This window comes from Lepisosteus oculatus, chromosome 21 (assembly GCF_040954835.1).
Source record: "Lepisosteus oculatus isolate fLepOcu1 chromosome 21, fLepOcu1.hap2, whole genome shotgun sequence".
Classification (NCBI taxonomy): Eukaryota; Metazoa; Chordata; class Actinopteri; order Semionotiformes; family Lepisosteidae; genus Lepisosteus; species Lepisosteus oculatus.
This window is the reverse complement of record NC_090716.1, coordinates 13,098,117-13,125,611: the sequence shown is the minus strand read 5'-3', so window position 1 is coordinate 13,125,611 and position 27,495 is coordinate 13,098,117. Positions and strand designations below refer to the sequence as shown.

The following is a 27,495-nucleotide window of genomic DNA, read 5'->3' as shown; positions in this document are numbered from 1 at the left end:
CTATATTCAATTTTAAACGTATTTCCCTGTTGTCTCCACTTGTGTCCTCAGAGTTATGTTTCACTGTTGATCCTGAAGAAATCCACTGGGTTGAATTTATCTAAGACTTTATACTTGAATCAGGAACCCCTGTAGCCTTTTTTAAAACTGAAAAGAGTCATTTCACCTGTCAGTGTGAAGACATTACAGAACGTCTGGGAATATACCTTATCACTCTTATATGGAACAAATCTGGAGCAGCAATATCTTATTTTCATTGTAAATCATGTTCTATTAATGCATTGAACAAGTTTGATATAATTTCTGTATAATTGAATTCTGCACTTAACTATATATCCTAATGTTCTGTTTTTCTATTGCTGCTCTGTACAGGGGCGTAGCCCACCCTGATTGATCCTAGGCATACCCAATCAATCCAAAGAAATTTAAGATTTTTTTTTCCTTGTTTGCGTTACATGATTTGCTTTTGAATTTCCAAATTAGGTGTCTTTTGGCATCGAAAATAGAATACCAAATTTCGTGGGTTTCATACAAGTTTAAAAGCACCATGAAGGGATCAAACAAGATCTTCATACTTTAATATTTTAACCTTATATTTTACCTTTGCAGTTTTTATTCTCACTTATTACTCATTACCCTTGTTGCGATGCATTTACTCCAAGCTCTGAAACCCATACGTGCGCGCACGTTCTTCTGGAATGTTACGCGAAGTCCGCTGAATATTTCAAGGCAAGGTAAACCCCGGATGGTATTTTAAATACAGTGTTTCGGACGCATTTTGCAACAAAATATTCACTTCAGAGTAACTCGTAAAACTACTGAACAATCTAAAAGCAGGCATACGAAATACTTCGGACTGTTACAAGCAACAAGTGAAAATGACTTCTTGCAGCTTTTCTTTAGCCAAAGACAAAGTCCTCACATGAGAGACCTTTCCAAACTAGCTGTCATTTGAACGGGAATTTGCCGACTTTCTAGACAATGACAAGATTATCGCCATATTCAATTCCAAACCCCGACGCCTGTGTCTGGTCTAGAAGGCCAAAACCTCACCGCAGAGGTAGGTACTTATCGTTTTTGTGTGTCCGCCGTGGCACAGTAGCGTTCGGCAGCCCAGGTAATTGTTGCTCAACCTGAGTGTGTGTGAGAGGGACAGTTTGTATATACAAAAGGGGCCGCTAATTCGGCTGTTTGATTATACCGCTCGAAGATTGGAGTGCAAATTGGAGGGGTGCCCCTATGCTGGCAGGACGGTCAGTCAGGGCCCGGGCCACCCACTTTTGCATAGGCCTACCCAAAAATCAATTCCTGGCTGCGGCCCTGCTCTGTAGCATCGCTAAGAGAAAGATATGTCAACACTGACAACGAATCTTCTTTGCAGGTGTTAATTCAACCCCCCGTGTTTTCCACCTTATAAAAGTGAACTGTATACACACACACACAAAAAAAAAACAATGTGAAAAAGGGCCGTATTTTATAGCTGTTTCTGTACCAGATTCTGAACACACCATGCTTCACGTCGATCTGTCTTTCAAGGGAACAAAGGGAAAGCTCTTAAAGAAGAGGTTAGACCAGAGAGCCTCAGGGTCGCACTTGACAGGCTGTCTGATCATTATGCAGGAGAAGTGTAAAGCTGGTGTTGCTTTGCGGTAGTCTGCTCCTGCCACATTCACCAAGCACATGGAGGTGAAGGGTAAGTGGTTAAGAACAGGGAACTTTAATACAGGTTATTTTTAACCCTGTCATATTCCAGTAAAACTCTTCAGATCGGCAGCTCCTTTGATCAGCTCATAGCCAGATCTTACTTCAAAGCCTGTTCCGTGGTTCAGAACTGACTGGGTACCAGCTCATTTTACAAGCGCTCTGTGAACCTTTCTCATTGTCACGGAGACATACCCCTGTGGAAAAGATTACTGCATAGAACACAAATGGGAAAACTAATCTTACCGTCCCAAAACCCAAAACTATGATTTTATTAACTTTTTCTGTCAGCAATAAAAGTTACACCACCCTTTAACAAAATAAGCCATGTACATTTTCACCTTCACACTTACTTTTTGAACTATCATACAAAACAGCTCAACTAGATTTGTTTTGAGCAAGTATGAGGAAACATTAAGATCCATAAAAGTTTATTGTGAAAAATTACCATGTGACAAAAACCTTTTGTATTAGTTCAGAACTATAGTACTTTACACAGTTAACTTGCCATTATTCCTGTCTGTTAGTAGTACTGTACATTTCTTTATTTTAGCTTGTAAAATGTATTTGTACTTCTAACCTCTGGCTATAGCAGAAAATTGCCTTTTCAAAAGGAATATGCATAGAGATATATGTAATACTGTCCTCTATGGTTTCATCCAGGCAGTGGAAAACATTTCATTATGTTATCACCTAATTTATTGATGGCCGAGCTGCACCTGCAATTTGCAGATATATTTTTATGACGTGCTTTCCAAATATAAATAGCAATTCTACGTAGACATTTCTGAATAGGCCTCCTTGCTAAACTCAGAAGAAATAGTGTTGTACTAAGTACTGCATTGGTTCAACCAATGCATGGCTCTTTAGCAATTACTTGTAAAGGAAACCACATTTTCTGTAGAAACACCTAATCCTCTGAATTATTTCCTGATAATTTCTGTTTATTTTGAATCAGCCTGTAGCAGGGTGTCTTCCGTACAGTGAAAGTGATCTGTTTTTCAAATAAAGCAACAGCAAGAAAGAATATTTGATCTTATTTTGCCATTTTGGAGTATTAGCAATGACATAAAAATAGATGTGTGCCGTGTGATTTCGGCATGGTCGCGTGGTGGCTGGCTTGGCTGCCTTGCAACGCAGGGGCCCGGGGCTGCTATCTGCGTGGAGTTTGGACTTTCTCAGTGTGTTTGCGTGGGTTTCCTCTGGGTGCTCTAGTTTCCTCCTACTGTCCAAAAACCTATTGGTAGGTTAATGGGCTTCTTTGTGTGTGGCCTGCGATTGACTGGCGTCCTGTCCAGGATGTATCCTGCTTTGCGCCTGGCGCTTGACAGGATAGGTTCTGCCTGACCTATGACCTTGTTCTGGATAAAGTGGTTAGAAAATGGGTAGATGGGAGAAAACAGTCTTCCTCTGCCTTGAAGGTCTACAAACCAAAACAAGAAGGATATTTCATTTTGCTCACATTATTCAGATGAAATAGTGTGTCAGGTACAAGGTCAGAAAACCAAGCTAATCGCAATTCACGATTTTTTTTAGTGTAATGAGTTGTCAGATGTTACCAGCGGCCTTTCTTTGAAATTTGCCTTTAAATGTGATAATGGCTGCTCAAGACGCTGCTGTGTACCGTGCATCTTGGTTGTTCTGATTACGATGTGTGGGTGAGAGCCTTCCGCTGACGTGTGAGGACAGGTCCCAGCTCACCTCCGAGCTCTGGCCATGTGACACATTCCTCAATCCACACTTAGGACTTGAGGTGATTCAGGTAGAACGTGGTCTTGAGAACATCATCTCTCATCCTGAAGAAAACCCCACTGTGAGCGGAAATGTGGTCCATACAGAGAGGACAGCCTAGGACAAAAACAAGAAAGGATGGGTTTCTAGTACTTTGTGAAAGAATCTGTAGATGTCACATGGGTGTTTTAACCAAGTGAAATGTGAGATCCAAAGCAAGTTTTCCAACTACATACCTTTTTGATCATGCTTGATATCTATTTTCTAATGGTAAAATAATTACTGGAGAATATGAAGTGTTTTGTATGTATTTATCGTCAGTCTTTATTTTTCTGTTACATATGAGGAGCCATAACTATATGACCTGTATTGACCTGTTGTCAATATTGTCATGGCTGCTGTCGTTTTCACAGCCACATGAAAGGCTGGAATCCAGCAGCTGAAAGTGTTCTTGTGGAAGAAAAACAGGATGAGGAGTGCTAGTATTAGAATATCGAAAAAATGTTTAGAAAAGTGGTTTCATTTTGATGAAACCTTGCTGAAGTTTTCAACTTGTGTTGTCTTTTTCACAATTACCTTGTGTAAACTCTGTAAGGTCCCAGTTATACAATGTATACCTAATGCTCTTTGCATACCACTCTCCAGCCAGTTTTACAGCCAGTCAACTTTATTTATGTTTAACATAAATCTGATGCAGCCTTCTCTACGTTTATTAGCACCTTGCCCAGTTATGACAAATGTGTTACTTTCCCAGTTTGCACCACTACAGCTCATTCACAGTGAAATATAACGGAACTGAATCTCAATGTTCATCTGCAACAGAAAGTCCAGAATAAATTCTGTTTTAATATCTGAGTGCTTATTATAGGACGAATGACATATTTTGTTGAGGGAAAAGGACAAAAATAATTGGGGAATATCACTTACTTTAATATTTATTAAATGGATTTCAACTCGTCAATTTTAAGCACCCCCACTTACATCTTTTGTCCAAGCCCACATGAATGATAGTCACCTGGCTGTTGTCTGCTATGTCATTGTTTCAGTCTTTGCCTTTTTGAATACATATATGTTTCACATAGAAGTGGTAAAAGAATTGTGAACATTGACTAATTTAGGGTACACTCTTTGTTTGCTTTGTTGTTTTGACCAGTCGTCAGACGTTCACCACACCGATCTTGCCTAGGTTATCATACAACAGTCCCTGCAAAAAAACATCCCCAGGAGTCACTTCCCCTCAACTCTTCACACATCCATTCCTGTACCTATAAACCCGCACTGCACAGTGGGCCAAGTGTTGCTGCTTTAATTAAAGCAAGGGGGGTGCCAGTGTACTGCAGAATGGTGCTCTGGTAGATGACAGGATGTGATACAGTTAGTAACTTCCACATTCTCCACATTCTTACAATCTATCACCATGGCAACAATCAGTTATAACCATTATAAAGCTTTGACCTACCTCAATAATAAAACCACCTTCAAAGGCATTGTTGGATCCCTCCTAAAAAAGTAAGCAGAGGAACTGCAATCCTTATCAGATCAAATATTACCTGATGAATGAATCAGGAGTGACTAAGCTGTGATCTCTGAGAAAGGCTATAAAGGTGGAAATCACCTGACTGCCCCAGCACTTTTAGTTAGGTTTAGATTGGCTGTTTGCCTTGTAACTACATATTAATCTGTTAATTCAGAATCTCCTGTAAGCATTGTTTTACTATGTTTAAAACTATTTTTTACACAGGCAGCTGTGTTCCAGGTCGTTCATACTGACAGATTAGCTTCCATACTTATTTAATTGCAAGATGCATAAATATCACATGCAGAAGGTACAATTAGTGTTCCTTTCTAAATTTCTAGAATCCTACCTTTCTGAAACAGATTCTTTTGAAAAGGACAAACCAGCATCTGGTGCATTTCAGATGTCATCTGGCTGTTGTGCACGATAAAGAGTACAGATTTGAATCTCACAGTTTAGCAAACTTATTGTATATATGAAAATCACCACCTCAGAATACCCATCTTGTATAAAAAAGTTATTTCTACATAAATGTAGTAAAATTAGTTGTCAGTGTTCAACCAAAATAACACTAATAGTTCCATAGTCTTTCCTCAGCAACAGGGGTTCCAATTAGTTTTGTAAGAGTGACTAATAACTAATCCAATTAGTTTTGCAAGACTCCGCTGGCACCATAAAAAAGGATTGGGGACAGAGGCCACCGGAGGGGCAGGAAGTTAGTTCCTTTTAAGAACTCGGCTGATGTAAAAAATCCAGATTTGTCCAATTCTGTACAAGATTCATCACAAGACTGCACTTCTCCCCATCCACTTTTTCAGCTGTTAGCCTAGTGAAAGCTTCTTTTATATACGGCTTTGGGTTTGGTGTTTGTATTTTGAAATGGTTGTTACTGGAGAAAGAGGTGGCCACAAAATCCGTTTATCCCAAGGGGGGTAAAAATAAGGACCTATTCGTTTTCATTTTTTTAAAATCATATTTATTACAATAAATACAAGTTAAAATACAAATAACTTAAAACAATTCGAATATGCAAAAAAGAGGTTTCTTGCAACAAATAAATTAACACACATGTGATACTGCGAAGCGTTTCAGCCACCCAAAGCTTTGTGCTGAAGCTTTGAGAGTCTTTAGATTCAGTCTTTGGTTTTCGGTAAGAAGTCTTCAGTCTTTTCAAAAGCCCGGCACACGCGGCTCCAGTATCGGAAGTCCCCAAGGACGTGTCCGCCCTTCTCATTCCTTCATCTTCAGACCTGTTAATAACGTCTTCGTTTGGTCCAAGCACTCTTCATGGTCCACTTTAAAATTCTAGACAAAAAAATAAAATAAAACAAATTAGGTTACAATTCACGCACTGAACCAGATATCTTTTCTGTAGACGTTAGTGGCAAAAAGTCAGTATGCAACAGTAATTACGCATTATCAATCAACAATCATAGTTTAAGTACACATTTCTAGACTTTGTAAATGCAGAACACAGAAGCCGATATTCTGTCAAGACTTTACTTTGTATTATTCTAAACCCATTCTTCCTCTAAGGCAGGGATACTTGACATAAGCCATTCACATCTTTTCACATACTGTAAGTATATTTTTACAACTTTTGATGCACTAAGCAGCGTGTAGATCATTACCCACCGGTGACCGGTCTAGTCATGTACAGTATGAATGGTATTACCGGTTCACTACCGGTCTAGTCATGTACAGTATGAATGGTATTGAGTCTTGAGCTACTCACCACTTGTTTCAGGTCTTTTGTCGCGGACTTCTCAGGGAGACCTCGCCATTCGCCTTTCATGCTGTCCTGGGGAGGCGATCTCTGTCTCCTGTCGCGATTTGAAGTCCTGAATTGCTTTTCTGTTCTGGAAGTCAATCAGAGCCATGGTGATGACCGCATTCCAACAGGTGTCCTCGTCCGTACACCTGAAGTCGATCTCTTTGTTGTCTGTAGTGACAATGGTGAAATAGACGAATTTGCCCGTCCGCTCCACGCAGTCCACTTTCTTAATGGACTGCAACTTGAGCTCCTTGCCTCTGGATTTCTTTTGGCTGTCGGCGTAAATGTTGAGGCTGTCCGTCGTGAGGACGCACGTCTTCTTTTTCCAAAACTGAAGGAGGTTGTCGCTCCTCTTTTCGAGCTCCCCTTCTTTTAAAACCTGGGAAAGTTCGACTGCCGACATTTTCATTTTTAAAAGCATATAGTCACAGTTCGCTCTCAGGGACGTTCCTTGTTTCACTTTTAGTCCACAGATAACAGTATAGATCCCGAGTTTGCTCGAATGCGCCCCAACAACTCCCCGGAGAAAGTGCGCTTTTCCGCCCGCGTCGCTCTCCGGTCTCCACGCTGTTGAATGAAGGCGAAGCCAAGAAATTTTATAATGACCCACTCCCCTTCGCCCGCCCTACTTCCGACGTCACCAGGAATGCATCACCAGTTACTTGAGTAATCAGTGTAGGTGGAAAGGGGTAGGGCGAGGTTTGCGGCGAAATACAGACTTGGATAAAAATGCGCCCTTACGTTTGTCGGAGTGCACACCTATGTAGAAGCAACACTTAAGTAAAGCTTAAAATGAATGTGACAAAAAGCCCACCCCCCCCCCCAAAAAAAAAAAACCACTGTTCCCATTACATACATTTCGACGATACCATGGCACATTTGTAAGTAAATGTGCCATGACTAAACTTTTATTAGTTGTAGCCTAAGTCTGGTCACATCGATCTCAATGTTTAATAACATAAAAAAACAGAAGAGTAAGTTCTGAACAATATATCCTTGCCAAAATGATTATTATCCTGTTCTTTACAAAGACCACATCAGGACAGTGCTTTGCAATTAAAATCGTGAAACCTTAGCTACGAAAGGATATATTTACGAAGCAGAAATTGGCGGTGCGCAAAGATCACGATAATCACGCCGTGTGAGATCTCAGTGTGAGCTAATGTATAGTAGTAACGTAATGAACAGATTTCGTTCCCACTTTAAATTCTAAGAAAGGGTCATCTTGCGAGGAATGCGAAAGTTTAGATTGTACTACCGATACAATCATGTTTGCAAACTGGTGTTTATTTAGGCTACCCCGAAATAACAAACATTTCTGTTTCGTTTTAAAAACAACAACTTACAATCTTTCTTTCGTATACAGTAACAATAATATATTTGTTAAACCTGCACTACATCCCTTGCAACTAATACTTCATAAGCATGGGCCCTGGGTCTGTTAGCAAGTTTGATAAAGTGTCTCAGCAGTCAGTAGTGTGTCTGAATCTCGCTCAGAGCCAGATCGATCTCTTCCGTCACCTACAGTAATGTGGCTAACATTACTCTGTTCTGTTCTGTTCATACGTGTCACCATGCTATCTTTGTACACGTAAAAAACATTTAATATTTCCTGAACAATTACAAACTGCTTCTCAAAACTAGATAAGGAAAGCATTTTTAAATAATTCAGGTTCAGTTTATTATTCTAACATTATGTGTTATGCTTTGAGACACAAACCCACAGAGCTATGATTCAGTAAAACGCATGAATTACTGTGTATGCACACAGCTTGCCATGAACAACAGTGTCAATGACTATGCTATTATAATACGGTATATATAGTACATGATATAATACAGTGTATAATGGTTCCAACAGCTCACTCGCTTATCTGCAAAATAATGATGGACAGGATTCGCGTTTCATCTTACAAGAAGAACGTGCTCTATCCAAGAAAATCTCTTGAGCCACGAAATTAGACTTTTTTATGTTTGCGGTGAAAAACAAATATCCGCTACATGTATGGACATGTCTGAAATCGTTCTTTCTAGCTTCTTCACAGCTGTGTGCTGCTTGAATTCATACTGCCACCTCATGGCTGTTTACAGTTGGTCGATAAGATAGTGGGAACTTGGTACAGCCGTGTAATGACCAGTCCAAAGGCTCGCTGTCAGACCACAAAATGTAAGTTTAATGTTCGTAATATTTACAGTATAATAGGATTTAACTACAAGAGTTCTACAGCTACAATAACAAGTTCCATATATAGCAATATATGCATGTGATCTGGTTTGCTCATGCACCTATAGCAGTTCACATTGCTGGCCAACCAAATTACATGCGCTGTCCCACCTCGCACACACCCCTGTAGTCAGACAGCAGGGACTTGCGCCTATGTACCGTTAAACAGTTCCTCTTCTAAGACAGTAAATGCTTTTTGAAAATCTTGAAAGCTGTAAGGTAGTTCATATCCATTAGTCCACCTCACAATTTAGCAGAAACATAATTATATTTATTTCTCGACTGACATTGGCATAGATGTAATTGCAAAAACGACAAGTGAAGCTAGCGATCCTGGTGCAAGTTAAGGTGTTAATTTCGCACTATAACTCTAGTGAAATTCATGATCACCTTTATAAACATTTCAGAAGCTTAACTGGGCATTCCACATTCATTGAACATTGACTAAAGTTTCTATTTACTAAATTCGTTTTTTTTAAAACGGCTCTTAAGACAATACAAGTATCTCCATGTTAATTTAGAGCCGAAAAGCAATTAACAAAGTGTAAAAAGCAATGCTTTATAATAACATCATAATAATATAATGAGGAAATTCAATGGAATCTGGTGTCCTGGGACAAGGGCTGGGAAGTCCTACCCTCAGAACTGTGGTGAGACAGCAGACACTCATTTTTTAACTCACAGCATTTCCTCTACTCTCTGTAGGAGGGGTGGCTGACTGGCGGACAGGTGGACGTACCACACGATGCGTCAGCCATTCCTTTAAATCAGACAAAAAGTGGGTTGAATTTAAATGAGGAAACCACTTGCCACTCATAAATCTGTACTAGTCGTTTAGTACTGCAGATCATCATGGGCGAAGAGAAGGAAATAAGCCATTTTTAACAAAAGAATCCCCTCGTCCTGCAATGAAAGTCGCAGTGGATGGAACCATTCTACTGGTATGGCAACTAAATGGGTGGCATTTGTCCGTCTTTCTCCATATTAATCTCTTTTGTTTCCAGGTAGATCTGTGGCTGGCCAGAATAACAAAGGGCCTCATTAGCCTGTGATAAAGTCGGTTAGGACACAGCTTGCATAGCTCTAAACGGAAAGGGTAAGGGTAGGTTGCGGTTATTTGTAATGGTTTGGTTTTTGTTCCAATCCAAAATCTGCTCCACTTTAATTGTAAACAAAGAAGCATACAGACTAAATATCTATAAATGTAAAAAAAAACAACAAACAAACGAGAGGAAAATGTGGATGATCTTGCCATCTGAGAGAGCTGAGGAAAAGACCTATCCTCAAGATTGTAATGTACCAGTGCTGTATTTCATAACTCTCGTACCGAGGGATGACGAGATTGGGAAGGTATCTGTGCTTGTGCAGTGTTAGCAGTTGGGTGGGTGTGTTAAGGGCTTGAGCCACAGCTGTATCTTCTCAGAGTTTTATGAGAAATCCCCTTCTCCTCTCCAGTCTATATGGTCAAGCAGGCAGCTAGAAGCTCAGGGAGTGGAACAGTGACTCACTCACTCACAAAGAGCTCTTTATTACAACTGCCTGAAGTCACCCGTGACCCAGTGTCCCTTGGAAAGCTTTCCTTTTAAAGACTTGATCATTGCACTGCTTTCCTAACCTGCCGTGTGTGCACATCTGGGTGGGGCGAGAGGGCGTTGTGACCAGTTCAAACAGATAAACCAGGAATATTGCTCTTGACAAGCCTTTCTTACAAATCCTTCGGATTTACAGTACATGAACATAGCAGGAATACTGCACTTCTCAGAACTGCTTGAAACATGCTGCTGAGGATGAGGTTGTAATCACATGAAGCTGTATTGTTCAAAGTAACAGGATTGTTCATTTTATACAATATATCAAATACAAAATATTGGACTGGATAAAGCTGTATGAATGTTTATGTCAATATTCTGTGTTCGTTATTTAGACTGTATGGAGAAGCCTTAAAAAGGGTGATGAAAATGCTTGGCTGTCTAGTTAAAAGTGTAGGATTTGGACACAAAGAGGTAATGGTGAAAATATTCAATGCACTAATAAGACTTGATCAGGCATAGTGTGCTCATCATGCAACAACAGTATAGCTGCTGTACTGGCAGTGCAAAGAGAGAGCAGAAAGTCAGAGTTCTGGTCCGAAAGGCTTTATTCACAAGATTGACAGCCGCCACTCCACACCTTCATGTATCCAGAAGGTTCCTTTCTCAAGAGTTTCTCAGCAGGAAGTGCAAACATCCTACTCAAATGTCTACACATCTCAAAATAAATCCTCACATCAACCCACAATTTCATGCTTTGGGACCTCTTCAGTTAACATTAACTAGCGATACACTCAGTGCAGCTCAGACATATTCTTGTTGCTAGCCGAAAGTCCCAAAAGTGTGGGAATCATAAACCCAATAAAAGTCTTAGACTTTTACTGATATGCTAAAAAGGATATTGAGTAAGTTTTAATCACAATCCAGTCCTGTAAATACATGTTCTGAAGATCTCTCTGCCACTTCAGTCAGGTGATCCGGTTAAAAAGACCTAAGATCAAATCTGCAACAAAAGGCATGTTGGCCATTGCAGATGAATTACACCTAAAACAACAATGCTTGAAAAGCTGCAAGGAAGATATGCAGCTTATTCTGGTGCTATTGACCTAAATGGGCAAAAGTCCAATCAAGTTGTTTACACACATGAAGACCAGAACTCCATAACTTTCTGCATAAAAATGTGTTTTCTGAATACTCCCAGATCTAATTTTGTGTCCCCAAGATCTTGTATCATTTGTGATCTTGAGAATGTCAACCTGGATTGACTGGGGCAATTCATTTCGAGAGTTTGAATTCCTAAATAGACACCTCTAATCTTTTTTGTCTGTTAAAAAAAGGTAAAAAAAATCATTTACCTAATTCACAGCAACTGCCGCAGACTGAAGGTTTGGGTCTGACTTGCAGTTTTGATGTTCTTTCTGGGAAAGACTCAAGACCTCAGGCTCCTGCAGTCCTGCTTTTAGGGGAAACAGCTCTATTTCTGGATTTCATGGGAATGTGACAAGGAGATGTGGAGGAATGTGTGTGATTTTAAACACTCACTGTTTCAGGGGATGTTTATTCTAACAGTAGCAACTGAACTGGCTCTGAATTAAGTATGTTTTATCATGAAGTTGCTCCAGAGAAGTTCCCTTTAATTTGGGGGGATTTTCTATAAAAACCTTTCTTTATCGTATAGGAGTTTCGACAACTTATTTATGAGAGGCATGTCCTTTGTTGGAAATAAGCTTCCATAGAATTTCACAACAGGATATTTTTTTATTAAAGACCATTTAACTACTGAGGTGCCAGGCAGACTGCAGTATGACTGGCAGAGGTTTGGGGGATTTTTGTTCAGTCCGATGAGAAAGAGACAAAAAAGCTGTGAAAGCCGATACACACGAGAGCCAGGATGCAAGTGAAGAGATGACGGCAACAGAGGACATGTGTGGTGTGAGATTGTATTTTTGCCGAGTTGATGATGTCACTTCCAGTTCACCAGCCTTTCAATGAAGAGGCCAGAAAGAGATGAGTCAGCCCCTGGTAAAGGTCGAGAACAAGGGCAGGCAAAGCTGACCAGAGCCCTGCCTGTATATCCATCAATCCCACCCTCGTCTCCACAGGTGTTTCACAGGATTTAAACTCCAAGATAATAATCTGACCTCATAATTATCTTACTTCCTTATGTGATTATTTGTAATGAATCCCTGACCTGTCAGACAGGTTAACAGAGCTCATAAGTGAGTTCAGTCTTGGTGTACAAGCTATGCTTTTTTCTAAACCTCCAGTTATAGTGTTTATATTTACTGTACTGTATATAAGCCCTCCTAACCTGGAATTGTCTATTGTTGTTCAGCATGCCACCTAGAATTCCGCACCAGTAAGCAAGGAATGGAAACCTTTAAGAGTGTCTCCATACCAACTTGCCATTTTGCAATGTGCCCGTGAGCTCCAAGGTCAAGACCAGTGTGTGCCCTTCTCAGCTCAAGTGCAAGCTAAACGTTGTCCTGCAGGTCGCAAGGCTGATGTTGTGCGGCATATCAAGAGTGCTTTGCTTCGGCATCTCAATCAGCTCCCACAGCAGTTCTGCACTGCCACTAGAGCTAAGGATACTGTATATTGTGACAAATAACATGGACTAGATTACCAACGTGTGGTTGACAGGGCTCGTCCTAAGCTCAGAGATGCACTTGTTTATAATGAGATGGCCAGGAGCTTCTTTTTTTATGTTTTTACGGCATTGCGATCTTTGAGTTTCATAATAGTTTGGTTCTTTCTTTGCATTTAAGATGGCTATTTCCCAGCTCTGTATGCATCCGAGTCAATACAAACATCTCAACATGTTGTTGCTTTAAGTTAAATGTAGCAGTTAATGCTAAAAATGAATTATTACTTTGGTTTAGTGATTCTGTCGCTGTTTAGAAACCACACTTGATTCTTCCAAGCTGTCCTTGCAAAAAGGACAGAATATTAACTGAAATATTTTGTTTTTGGCTACAACTAAAAAGGATAAAATTGGTTTTAATTCAATAGATGTTGGTTTACAATTGGAAGAGTCACCAGCTACAATTATTTTGGGTGATAAATGAAATGGAAAATGTAAAATTAATTCTAGTATTTTAGTTATTTAATTACACAAATCAAAAACCTTAGAACATGTAACAAATATAACAAGTAAATTGTAAAAAAATATATTTTTCTTTTCCCTTTGGATTAAGACAATATTAGATGTTAGATAATATAGGTTTGGAGATATCCACATTCAAAATTAAAAATTGAACTGGATTTTCAAAAACTTGAAAAACTTGTTTTTTTTTTGTTCTGCAGATGTGGATAGTACCAAATAAAGTTTTTATTACATTAAATATTTTAAACAATGTTTATTTATGTATAATATTATATAATTATAAATTGTAGGAATGTAATTATATAAAATAGCCAGGAATTAATTTTTTTGGGGGGGTTTCATCTTTTATAATTCATTGAAGATTTTCAGTTCAGTTTTCACAGTTGAGAGTCACAATTCCCTGGGTTCATCACCTAGAATTAACATTATTAATTCTGTCTGCCCACGATGTGCTATTGTTGCCACCTATCCAGGCTCAGAGGATCATTTACTTAACTCTTCTTGACTGACTTACCTGTAAACTGGTGGAACTAAAGGCCTTTTGACCATCCGTTTTGTGTGTGAGATGAAAATAATATTTTCACTATCTAATATTAAATGCCTCACAACTACCAAGAGGGAGAATGGCAAGGGGATTTTTCTCAACACCTAAAAGAGACACCTTTTTAACTTGTGTGCTTAGCAATGCACCAGTGCTGTGAGGCGGCCATACTGACCACTCCTGCACTGTGCTACCCACTTTAGGTAGCAATGTCAGCCAAATAGTAACTAGTAAAGTTTTCATAACAAAATTTGAAGCTGGAGAGAGAAAACAAAACGATGCAGCAAAGACTGTACCCTGCCAGGACTGGCTCCGTGACAAACTGACCCCAAGCAGAAGAAGACACTGTCCTGTTGAAGGAGACTCAAGGGAAATATCTGTTTCAATTCAAGGTGAATTTAGAAAGAGGCAACAAAAGACACAGAAAAGAATATCAACAATATTTTTATAACTTAATCTAAGGAATCTGACTGAACATTATTTGAAGAAAGAAAAAAGTGGGGAGTCTACTCGTTAATCTATTATCCTAAAACACTAAACACCCAACACAATAGAAAAAAGGTTGTGGTGTCCATAACTTATGAGGCTTTTAAAGCATCGTTTGCCAGATGCACTGGTCTGCTCCATTATCCCGAGTCCCAGCTCATGAAAGCAAAAGGTTACTTTATAAAAGAGGGTGTGTAGTTCACGGAAGCCAGTGCTGACAAGCAGCCAGATTGTGTTCCAGTTCCATGGGAGAAATTCTAAACACCCACTTGAGCCTTCAGCACTTTGAGCTGCAGAAGCAGCTTGGCGTTGGTGCAGCTCACCCATGAAGAGCAGCAGGAAAGAGACGCTCCCTGAGCAGGCCGTGTCTGAGGGAGGCTGAGTCTGTGGGTGGGGGAACGATACTGTGTCTTTTTAAATGCTACCCCTCCTACAGGTCGCTACAAGAAAGCGGAAGAGAAACTGTTTCACTGGCCTTTATCACTGAGCCTCCTGAAGAGCTAAAAATCTCCGTTTTGAAAATAATCTCGAGGGATTTTCACTTTGTTTGCTTCTGTGCCCAGAATTTGTACAGGACAGGTTTCTGCAAAGGGAAACAAAGACCCCGATGGAAGAGGCTTTTATTTTATCTTTTGCTTTGATCTGTTACTATTAACTCTGTAGTCTATATGCAGAATCAGGTGCTTTCTTTGCAGAAATTAAGAATAATTTTTATTAGTTTTTTTTTTTACATTTCCTTTGTTTATGAATCTTTTAGATACACATTAAATTATTCTTGAAACAGCGTGCAAAGGCTCTTTATGAATGACATACTGTAAGATCTGTGGAAGTCTATGGATTGTAAAATCTTGAACTAGTAAACCTGTACCACACCTGGTACCCTTGGAAATACAATTCCATCAGTGCAAAAGTTTTCCAAAACCTCTTTTAAGTGCTGTAGACCTTTGGGTTTTTGTTCCTTCCAAACTCTACAGATTACCTTATGTAGAGTAGTTATGTACTGTAGTTACTTAATTACTTTATTACAATTATTTTCTTCCCCTTGTAGGCACTGATAATCAGAACGTTTAGTCAGTAGGGTTAAGCCTGTGGAAGGCTGTTTTGAACAGCCCTGTTGAGAACTGGAAGTTTTTAACTGAAGCTGTGGAGGGATAGCAACAGACTGGTCAATCGCACCCTGCTGTTACAATCAGTACTGAATTTCTGTCTATATATCACTCTTGCACACGCCTCATCTCACATTATTGGTCACATTTGTCTGACCAACACCCCATGTCCACCTTTGCAGCTGTCTGGGTTCAGTCCTCTCTCTGAATGGGGGTCCCAGCCTCCTCGACGACCTGTGGCCAGGGGGCTACCTCTTCACCGGGCAGGCTAAGCCAAAACTTAGTGGACACTACTTAAATACTCAATAAACATTCACAAAGTATTAGATTCCTGGAGCTTGTTGTTCCTTGTGAACTGTTTTTGTGCTAAAGAACAAGCCTCTCACCTGTCTTATCATATCATATAAGAAAGGAACATGATCAAAGTTACAAACAAGAGGCCCTCAGCTCAGCACGGGGCTTGTCAGTGCTTATCAAATGCTGCTTCGATTTTCCCGAAGGTCTGTCCAACAGGGAATCCAGAGAACTGGGGAGGGCTGTCTTGTTGCCATGTGGGGGCACAGGCAGAGGCCCTGGGTAAAGACCCGCAGAGCTGCCAGCAGCTTCTTGGGGGGAGAAACCCTTCCCTTTGTTTGGATGAATTGACTGTTGGTTACCTGGACTCTTGCTGGGCACGTTATCGCAAGGTACAGAAATAGCTTCTGGATTTCTTTTGAATGAGTCATGGGTGAAAATGACTGTTTGTCTTTCAAGGTGTGGCTTCCATTAGGAACTTTGCTTGGGATTGTTTTTTTTTTTGGAAAAGTCGATTCAGGAAGACATATCCTGTCTGCTGCCAAGTCTTAATATTTCTTTATGCAGTGCTACATAATTGTGTATTCTGCACTACACCTCTGTTTCTGTTTAATTACTGGGCTTGCCTTCTAAGAGAGTACTGTAATTCCCCAGGGTGTAAATCTCTGGATTATCATTGGGTAGCTTAGTTATAACGAAGTCTGCTTTAATGAAAGCCTTTTTTTGTTACTACACTGTAGCTTCCGGAAAAGCCCATGGTAGAATCAAGCTGATGAAGTCTTACAGTCCTGCTGTGTTTAAACCCTTTTAAGTGCTCTATGGGTCACTTTTAGATGTGTTCTGGTTTTGTGTTTTCAGTCATACATAAGAACAGTTTCTCAAATAACAGGTGAAAATGATCTCACCAAATTTCTCAATACAAGACTGATGAAGACTCAGGATTCAAGAAGTTTGGAGCTGTAACACAAAAAGCACTGCAAAGAAGATCCTGACCTGCATGTTACGAGACAGAAATTTCACTTTGCCCAAGGACGGACTAAATCATTCCCTTTTGACGGAAGCAAGAATCAAAGGTAATGAATGCAGGATATGCTGAATACTTAGTTTGACTAAATCAGACCTGTTGCCTCGAGCAAATCAGTGTCTCGGTATTTGAAGAGAAGCCCATGCCCTGCCCATGCCCATCTCCTCCCAGGCATTGCACTTGGCCCCCATGCCCCCCCATGGTGAGCTGCCATGTGGTCACACGGGGCATGTGGGTGGCCCGCCCACCAGGAGCTCGCCGGTGAGCACTGCTTCTAGGGTGGCTCCCGGTCTTCCGGATTCAGGCAGGGATCTCTCGGGTCTCAACGGGGCCAGCGTGGGGGTGTGCTTTGGATCGCCCTTTGTCTGGCTCCTCACCTTCGACCGATATGCCAGGGATTGAGTGCAAGCAAGGAGACTTGAGTCCACGTATGGAAACAAGCTCCTGTAATTGTGGTTTACCATTAACCCAGGAGTGGAAGCAAATGTCATCATTTACCTGATGAAATATCCATGACACAGCTGCCTTTTTACAGGACAAACATTTCCTCTCCCTTAAAACAAAGTTGTGAAAGTCTCCCCGGTAACCACACTTAGGAAACCAGAAAACCTGGAAAACTCCCTTTAATCTACAGTAGTTTCCAAAAACCCTCCTGTCAACAGCTGAGCCAGTTGCTAAAGCATCATGTTCTCCATTATTTACAAAATCCCAGCCTACAGGTCAGTGTCCAGGGGTTTAGCCACCCCCACCCAAGTGGGTCTGGCGATTCCAGTATTTCCATGCCTCTGCAAGTACGAACTCTGACTGTCTCCTTTTGTCAGGTCCTGTCCAGCTTGGATTAAAGCAGGTTGTTCATAGTTAATTCTCCTAAACCTGTTGCTGAACTAAGGTTCCGTTGAGTCATCTCATCTCATCACCTGGCCAGCTTCTCCTAACAATTTACTGTAATCCCACTGGATCAGACACATGCAAATGTAACCTGTAATGACATTCCAGATACAAGTACGCCCAGCAGGATTGAGCAATGCTGAGTCTAATTGGTGTTATTAAGAATTAATGACTGCTGTTTGCATTTTATTTCCTGCTTTAAATCACCTGCAGAGGTTCAATATATATATATATTTTAAACTGTGCAAGTGGAATTACTGGTAAACACATTTGTGAGACCGGCTGTGTGGAGGCATGGTGGTGAGCACTGCTGTTTGATGGTGCTTTCTGTGTGGAGCTTGCAAGGTGTCTGGATGTTTGCATGGCCTTTCTCTGGGTCCCTCCCCCTGTCTGAAGCCATGCACTAGAGAAGAGTGAACACTTGTGAATTCCCCCGTGTGTGTGCAAGAGCGTGCCCTGCACGAGACTGGTGACTGGCTCACTGTAACCTCCTAAAAATAAAGCAGGATCTGAAAATGGATGAATATTTGTTACATGGATAAAAAAATAATTTAATATGAATTTTATCATTGAAAGGATTGCACTTTTTAAAAACATTGTCCAAATATTGCCCTGTCCAAAACTATTAAAAGGATTATATTCCTTAATTGTCATTACAAAACTTTTGCTCACCCATCGGTAGTGGTAATTTAATTTCATGCTATAATGCTCCGTAATTATTTGCAATCTTCATGTAATTGTAAAGTCGTTACACACAATTCTCTGTTCAGTTAGAACCATCCCATGGTTACTCATCCTCCTTGAGTTTCATTTTCACACACTTGCAGCATTTCAAATAACAGCCCTTCCCCTGTGTCAGAGCCTGTGTTCATCTCAGCACTGACCTTTCTAGGCATCACCAGGGTCTTCTCCCTCATACTGAAACAGCCTGCTGGTGTCGTATTCCCATGGCCACAGACATAACCAGCTGAAAAGTTCCAAATCTCTTTCACTGTCTGTCCCCATGCCAAGAGGTTGGGTAATAGGTGTGGACTGAATCCAAGTGAAAGCACTTCTGCGGCTTCAGTTTCCCAGGTTTTTAAGAGCAACGCCCTGCTCACTGTGCCACACCAAAATGGTATGCAAACTCTGCCTCCTTTTGACACAAGACAGAAAAGTTTTGCTTCCCTTCACTTCAGCTTCTCCCGGGTATTGAGAGAAATGTTTCTTGAATATTTACACTGTAGGTGTTAAATGTCAGTGCTAAGAAGAAATTCAGGTAATTTATTGCCTTCTCCATTTCCCTGCTTTTGTTACCAGAACTATGGTGGAAGTGGAATAGTCTTGAGTAAAAAATAAGTCTTACTGTTAAACAAAGTATTTTGCTCCACCTTTTCTATGTCCAGACAAATCCTGCTCATTTTGTACACTTCTGTCTGAATGTTTAAGCATTGCTGGGGCAGATGCCCAGGGCTGAACTGGCAGGTGGAAAGTCATCCTCTGTCTGTCTCCTGCCATGGAAACTGGGATAAACTGCAGCCTGATGGGCCACTTGTCTCAGCTTACAGATTTAGAATGACTTTATTTAATGTATGACTGAAAAATAATAATTTAATTTCCCTCCTCCATAACTGTTGACGGAAAAGAAGAAGTCTTTTTAGTATGTTTATTGAAAAGTACAGGTATCTAAAACGATATGATGTTTCAATTTTGTACAATGTTTTGGAGAAGATGTTATTCCAAGCATCCGTTTTCTAACTGCTTTAACCAACACAGGTTTGCTGGGTAGCCAGAGTCAAACCCAGCAGCAACAGGCACAAGGCAGGATACACTCTGGACAGGACGCCAGTCCATCTCATCAGACAGACAGACAGACAGACAGACAGACAGACACAGACAGACAGACACAGACAGACAGACACAGACAGACAGACACAGACAGACACAGACAGACACAGACAGACACAGACAGACACAGACAGACACAGACAGACACACAGACACACAGACACACAGACACACAGACACACTCACGCCAGCACCAGTTTCCCGAAAAGCCAGTTGACCTACCACCATGTCTTTGGAGGCTTTTATTAAAACTTTAGCTTAATTGCTGTGCACCTTCAAAAAGAGAGGGTGTCATTATTTCCTGGGAAACCACAATATAAACAGCCTTTTGTGAAGTCAGAACGCACCCTTGTTGACCACACACAGGAATAGGCTCTGATAGGAATGCACCATCTGTCCACCTGTACAACACATGCTTTCAGCAAGAGAGATGAAACAGGCTGAAATATTTCACACACCACAACAGCCATCTGAACACATTCAGCCTATCTGTATCTGCAGTATGTCACCACACAGACTTGAAATCAAGGCATTTTTCTGGACAGTCTGTAATGTTGAACAGACTTTTATGTAAGCCAGGTTATTTGTATAAGCAGGGACAGTGCTTTCACTAGGCATTGCGTACAAGTATTCCTTCATGAGTCCTTGCATGATTTGCAGAAACTATTCTAACTATTGTGCAAATACGCCTCAGCTATGTATAGGTGGCAACCACATCCGTGGGAAACAGAAAAAAGAAAAGAAGCCTCACTACCAAGGAAATGAAGACAATGGGAAGCGTAATTAAACAGAACGCCTGAGAATGCCCCACCTCTCTACTTAAACTCACAACACCTGTTATCAGGCTAACATCATTCTGCTTTTCCTGCTGGCTCTCAAGTCGTGCTTGCTATATAAACTGAGACAGGTTCTGCCACCTCAGCCAAAGCCCCTTTGAGAGCATTGAAATATTGAATTTGTAGGAGGTGGTTTCCATGAAATAGTGGCATGATGGCACAGTGGTGAGCATTGCTGCCTCGCAGCGCTGGGGTCCTGGGTTCATTTCTGGACCTGGGGCACTGTCTGTGTGGAGTTTGTATGCTCCACCTGTGTTTATGGGGTTTCCTCTGGTTGCTCCGGTTTCCTCCTACAGTCTAAAGACATACTAGCAGGTTAACCGGCCCTGGTGTTAGTGGAGTGTGTGCTTGTCTGTGTTTGTCTGTCTGCCCTGTGATGGACTAGCATCCCATCCGGTGTGAACCCCACTTTGCTTGTGCTACTCGCTGGGACAGGCTCTGGCTCCTCTGCGACCCTGGATTGGAAGAAGCAGATAGAAAATAGATGGATGGGTTTGCTTGAAGGGCTGTGCTAAGTGTTGATAAAATGTCCAGACTTTGACACCTACTTAACAATAACAATTACAATCCAACTACATTTGACAATATGTGACAAAAACAGGCAGAAGTTCCCCTTACGGTGGTCAGAGACAGTTTAAAGCAAGAACACCTTTCAATGTCATTTTTCAGTCCTGCTTTTTCATTTCCAGACTGAAAGATGATCTGAGAGGTGCCAGCCTTAAAACAGATACACAGATTGTCAATGAACCCTAAAACCTACAGGCAAAATAATTTCCAATACATTATTGACTGTGCAAAGTTCAGGATATTTGTTTGAACATAGATTGCATTCCTGATACAATTTATATAGATGTGTACTTACACATGTGCAAGTATAAAACTTTAAAATATTCTTGCTGATAAATGTTAATGATTTGTTTCTGTTGATGAAACAGCATGTGCACAGTCGGTAGCCTCCTTATAAAACTGATGAAAATAAGAGCAGATCTGTCTCACATCTACAGCAGCTTCTTAGAGTGAGGCATCTGAGATATTGCAAAGTTCAAACAGGCCATCCCTTGTTATCCCCAAGTACTGACTGGTTCCTTACTATGACAAATCAGATGCAGTTTTAACATATTAGACATACACTTAAATATTTTAAGCTCTTAATTAGGAAAAGCAGAATCCTCTTTACATTACATTTTACAATTTCTGTAACTGTCATGTGAATCAGCAGTAGTTATTACTTTATTTAGGGAACAATGGAACTGACAATTAAAGAGAGTAAAACTACTGTACATATAGTTAAGAGGGATAAACAACATGAATTAATAAACACAACAGTTTGACTATAATGGCAAAACAAGTTAAATAATTGAAAATAAAAGTTTGCAAAAATTAAGGGGGAAAAAAAAGAAATTAGAATGATAAATCATCTAAAGGTTAGGGTATAAACAGGTGGATCTTAAGAAAGTGCAGCAAGATATTCTGCCCAGATGACCCATAGTGTCCTGTCTCACTACAGGGGTGGCTAAGGACCAGAATCAACTGAGCAAGAAGCCAAGAAGAAACAGCCTAGCGACCAGCAGAAGACAAGTGGATGAGACAGGGTGTGAGGAGGGGAGAGGGACTGGAGGCTGGAACAGTCGGAGCTATCAAGTAGCCTTTAGGTAAGAATAAGGATTTTCTACAAGCAAGGCATGGAGAATATTCAGCAAGCAGCAGCATTTTGAATGATTTGGAGATGTCAAGCAGGTGATGCAGGAAAATCAACTAGAAGAAAGTTGCATTGGTAGAGCCTAGAGAGAACAAAGGCTTGGACCAGGAACCGGGTAGATGCACATGTTGTCAAGAAAGGGCAGATCACAAACAATATGGTAGGAGACGGAAATAAATCAAAGGCAGTGTTGGTTTTTGACTGTAGCAGTGAGAGAAAGGGTGACGGGATCAAGAGAAGCAGAGACAGGGACTGGGGGAAGGAGTCAGTTATAGCACTTAGTGGTTAAGAGCAGGCCCATGAACTCATTATAATTCCTCGCCCTGTTGCTGTGGCAGTTTGGCTCTGTGTTTATTGACACAGAAACAAGGGAGATAATTTGCTGACAAAATAAGATCATACCCAGCAATCTATGTGAGAGAAGTTCATTCAAGAATAAGTGTTGAAAGCTGTTTGCTCGGGGGCCTGATTTGCATGGCTAAAGGGTTTCAGACACGTACAGCTGTTAAGCTCATACTAACAGGTGTTTAACTCTGACCTTGACCAGCAGACAAAGGGAGAGAGATGGTACACAAACACAGCTGTATGCCAGTCCTGCAGGTGGTTTTATACCAGTGTTAGAAGCCACAGGTAATGTCAGGCTTTGCTGAGGGTATGCTTTTTTAAGTCTGGTGCTCCTGCTGACAACAGAGTTAAGCTATGCATAAAAAACTACTCTCAAAACAGTTGAAAGTACTCATGGTGTGTGTGTGTCTGTGCCACACGCACTAAAATGCAGATATTTTATCACAGAAACAAGCATACAGTATATACTGTGAATGTGGTGCTTCAGCTAGCATTCCTTTATTATCAAAACGAAACTGCGGTAGATATTGAATAACCTGTACTGCAAATCATCTGGACTGCTCGTTTGAAATAGCTTGTTTACATTCATCCATATAACTTCTGATAAAGAAAGTAAATTTTAACTAGAGAGATAAAGCTTAGCACTGTGCACTCATGGTATGTCTACAAAACCACATCCTACCCTGATATTAAACAAAGGGCAAATGGGAACATACAAAGAGTTATGACTTTAATAAATCAAGGGGGATAATCAAAGGAAGGAAGTACCATTCTTTACTGATTTCATTAATGCAATAAAACTGAAATTGAATGGGATTCAAAGATACTGTCACGAACATAATTACCTCCTGCACTTCATTAGCGATTCTAAAAGTGTTAGCGACATAACCTTGCCATTCATGAGCCGGAAATAAGATAGTAAATGTTAAACACTGCTACACTGCGCTAAATCGTAAAGGAAAGGAAGCTGCATAGAATTCCCCTAATGATCAATAAGAAAGTCTTGGGCATGGTTAAAACAACTCTGAACTTTCACAGCTTTCTCAGGGAATAGTTTTGCATTAAAACAACACATTTGAAAAATAATTCAAAAAGAGTAGCCTGGACTATCTTTAAACAATAAGGAACAACATCCAAGGTAGAGAGTTTAGGCGTCAGGGTGTTTTGCGAACATTTCCAATGCCCTTGAACAGATCCTCCTTCCTTCCTGTCCTTAGTGTCAGCGTAAATATCTAACGCAGATTCCTTGTGTATGTGGTGTGATGCCAGAGTGGCTGGCATTGAACCATAATTTTAAAGCATGTAAAAGCACTTGTTCCGAATGCGGGTCGAGTCCTGTAGCCCACAGCCCAACCTGGAGGAAGATACAATGATCAAATGGCCAACAGGGTGATGTGGGCAGTATTTGGCCGTGACCTTCTCTCCCTCTGGTGGAAAAGTAGCCTGACTTGTCGAGTCCTCGCAGACTTGTGGAGACATCAGTGAGACATGTGCCTCCCATGTAGCTGCTGCTAAAGTCCCTGCCTGGTGCAGTGCGCATTCGCGGAGATGTTCTGCAGTACCTGGGTGGTGAGCCAGGACAATAATTAGTGGTTCCAAAGTATGAAGCATAAAATGGTCCGTTATAAAAAAAAAGAGTTAATTGCAATCTTTAAAGTAAAAAAACGGCATGGCATTTTATATGTGATTGAAATTATGGTTGAGCAAATATTGGTACAGACCTTGATAAAATTGTAAATGTTTAAGTCATTGTTAGTGGTAGTGGAGGGAAACCACACAGACTTTAACCCCACCCTGTGTCTTTTGGGCTAATTGAAGCTAGAATGATTTATGCCTTCTTTATTACTGTTCCAGGGCTACAGTAGGTGTATCATGCCACAAACCCATAGCAAGCACTAAACTACATCCATTCATGAATCACTGTTAACAACACAGCTATTCTGGCAGCCTTTCATTTCAAAATTGGAAAATTGGAGGTGTTATCATGTAACTCCTCCTGACTCAGGGTTTGGCAGAACGAGCCTGTGTTGTAGCCTTTTCATTGCCATGGCGATCACACAGCCCTGGAACCCAAACAGAAGATCAGTAACGTGTTCAAGCATAAAAAGCAGATGTAAAAAAGGGCCTTTCCCTCTGTGAAGAGCTGCCCACTCAAGCTCTAATAATTGCTTGCTGTGGTAATAACAACCCAGGGATTAAATGTTAATGGACTGAATTCAAAGGAACGGAAATCACTGATGAGCTGCCAAGGCAAGAGGCCCTCACAAGAGTAAGATCCTAGGAAAGGCTGCTGTCTAGGCAGACAGTCGGAAACAGGCTCCTCCTGAGAGGGCACAGAGGCCTGGTTAGCAGATGGTGAAACATCCGGTTAGGTAACCCAGTGAAGCTCTATAAACTGTCTGTGCAGCTCAGCTTTCCTCAAAATCCCATGTTCCTGTGTCTGAAATCTTCTAGTACATCAGTGAAGCATTAGGATGTTCTTATTCACTCCTGTATGCCATGTCTCGTTTGAAACCACACCTGGTCTGTAAGAAAGAACTTTCTTTTTTTAGCATAACCGATCACTGCTTGATTGTTTACAAAATTCTAGAAAAACCCACCAGGGGGGTTTAAAAATCAATGTTCCCGCAAAACGGGGACAGAAGATCACATATGGGATCAATCCAATCAGAGCTCCAGACATTTCTCCAAGAATCCGAAGAGAATTGGGAAAAGGTTTTAATCTAAAAAGATGCAGATGAATGCAGTCATGCTTCAACTGAAGCAAGGACAATTGATCATTGTTTCATTACAGATAATGTATTTCTGAAATCACAAACTCACCATTATGTTATGTTTATTTACAGACAGCTGAAGCTGAAATCTCTGAATCAATTCTTCCTTTCCTGGAGAATGAGCAAACTTTTTTTCAGAAATTGGTTTGAAATAAAATATGAAGCTGGAATACAAAAGCGTGTTGATTGGCCTCAATATATCATGTTGAACAAAAAGAAAAGGGTGTTGCAGATGGATGGCCTTGGCTGAACTCTGAAAACAAATCCAAACTGACACACAAATATTGGAACAGGTGTCTGCATCTAATTTCCCTTTGTGATCTGGGAATGACCTTCTTTCGAGAGAGAGGGTGGTCTCTCCTGCTGCACGTGGTGGTCACAGACTTTGTCTTGTGATTATTACTTTCTTTCCTAGTCAAAGCAGCTTATGGAATACAGTCTACAAAAAGTATTAGCAATGCCTAATGCCTGTATTTCTCAGTTGCAGAACCCAGTTTTAAGAGATTGCAATATCTTCAATTTAACTGAAATTCAAATTCAGCTCCCAGTGTGCTGAGCTGTTAAAACCTTCCTCTGTCCGCTCCCTGTTTTCTACTACATGTATAAACAGATTAAAGGTCTCTTTAACATGCAGCAGCTTTCACGTCAAATATTTTCCACAGGTTTTTAATAGGAAGAGATCAGAAAGATCTGGACCTAATTCATCCTGGAGTAAAGGTGCACTATTGTGCTTTATTCTGTTCATACAGAGCCGAAAACATTTTTCTGGTTGGTGATTTGTGCTTTATACAGTAGAAATCATATTTCATCAAACACTCTGTGACATTTATTTTAACATTGTTTCGCATTTTTCTTTTTATACTGACCCAGATTGTCCTGGCTCACTGGAGCCACTTGGGAGCTGCCCAGGGAGAGCTCTGCACTGCCCTGGCTAACTAATTCCAACTCTGCTCCCAGCAGAAATCCTGGTTGACAGGAGTTGCATCTGGATCAGACAGCCCAACCTGTTCTTAGAATGAGGATGTTAACAAGTTCGGTCATCTGGAAGCCTAGGACGTACGTTTTAATTTTTACACAGTGATGCTATAGAATAAGGTGATTAGGAAGGGCCTTAACAATCAGTATTTAAACGTGTGTAATGGAGATTTACATTCAAGTTATATTATATTTAAGTACAAAATTAAACAAGAATGTTTTTTTTGGCTTTCATGTTTATGTACTGTAAGTCCTTCCATAGCTTCATCTTAAAGTTGCAGCAGACAACCTTCTGAATTTTTAAGTCACTGACTGAAAACATACCAAAACTCTATGCTGCGACCTCCTTAATTTTAATTGGGCTGCTGTGTGTGTCTATTCAGTGTTTCCTAAATGTTTCCAGTAATGAAAAACGGACCCAACTCCCCCGAAGGAAACGTAAAGAATGTATAGGTGAAGGTACCTCAGTGTCACAAACACATTTGGCACAAAGACAGACGATACAATTAGAAAATGGTCTGCTTTGTGTCGAGTTGGGCCCTACCCATACTGCTCTACTGCTGATTCACAGGGGAATTTTGTAGCTTATGTCAGGTTTGATGACTGTCTGGTTAAAGCACCAATACCACTGCTGTTCTGGAGCCACTTAGGGTGCTGGACTGCAACATTTCAAAATTCCGCTTGTTCAATAACAGACTTATTAATGCCAGTGTAAAGTACATGACGGTTTGTAGTGGTAATCAATCACATTTACCAAATAATTCTCATTTTTTGATCTTCCTCATCATCATAGTTTGTCCCTTTCTACAAACCCTTAAAGGTAAAAGGTTACATATTGCAATGTAAAGGCAGACCTACCAATGTGGCTAAAATTTCAGCAGATGACTGAGCTGTGTTTCTGCATAAAAAGGGTAAAAGCATAGCGTGGAAAGAGCAGAACAATGCACAATGTCAGGGCATCTTTTGAGCAGTCAAAGGTCTGAGTAAATCGCCACACAAATGAGGAAAATACTCCACCGTGTACGAGCTTTCAGGCAAATGCAAAAATCAGTCACCAGTAAGTTCAGTGTTGGCCTCCAGCGCTTCAGGGCAAGTTTATCAAACTGCTACCCTCCAAGG

The 27,495-nt window shown here is 40.7% G+C and overlaps 1 protein-coding gene and 1 long non-coding RNA gene across 2 annotated transcripts; one reads left to right on the top strand and one right to left on the bottom strand.

The window, feature by feature from the left end:
• The first annotated feature begins 693 nt into the window (after window positions 1–693).
• Window positions 694–26,552, top strand: LOC107075767 (uncharacterized). Its single transcript, XR_001477259.2, has 3 exons — window positions 694–1,060; window positions 22,091–22,235; window positions 26,272–26,552. It is a non-coding gene; the product is annotated as an uncharacterized lncRNA (long non-coding RNA).
• On the bottom strand, window positions 5,902–7,305 carry phlda2 (pleckstrin homology-like domain, family A, member 2). The gene is made up of 2 exons (XM_006642451.3): window positions 6,684–7,305; window positions 5,902–6,253 (listed from the first exon to the last, which is right to left on the bottom strand). Exon 1 carries the CDS (start codon window positions 7,141–7,143, stop codon window positions 6,715–6,717), a length of 429 nt encoding a protein of 142 aa, XP_006642514.3. The 5' UTR covers window positions 7,144–7,305; the 3' UTR covers window positions 5,902–6,253; window positions 6,684–6,714.
• Window positions 26,553–27,495: the final 943 nt, after the last annotated feature.

Coding starts and splice junctions, on each gene's coding strand:
- phlda2 (XM_006642451.3), bottom strand. CDS start 7,143: ATGCTTTTAAAAATGAAAATGTCGGCAGTCGAACTTTCCCAGGTTTTA.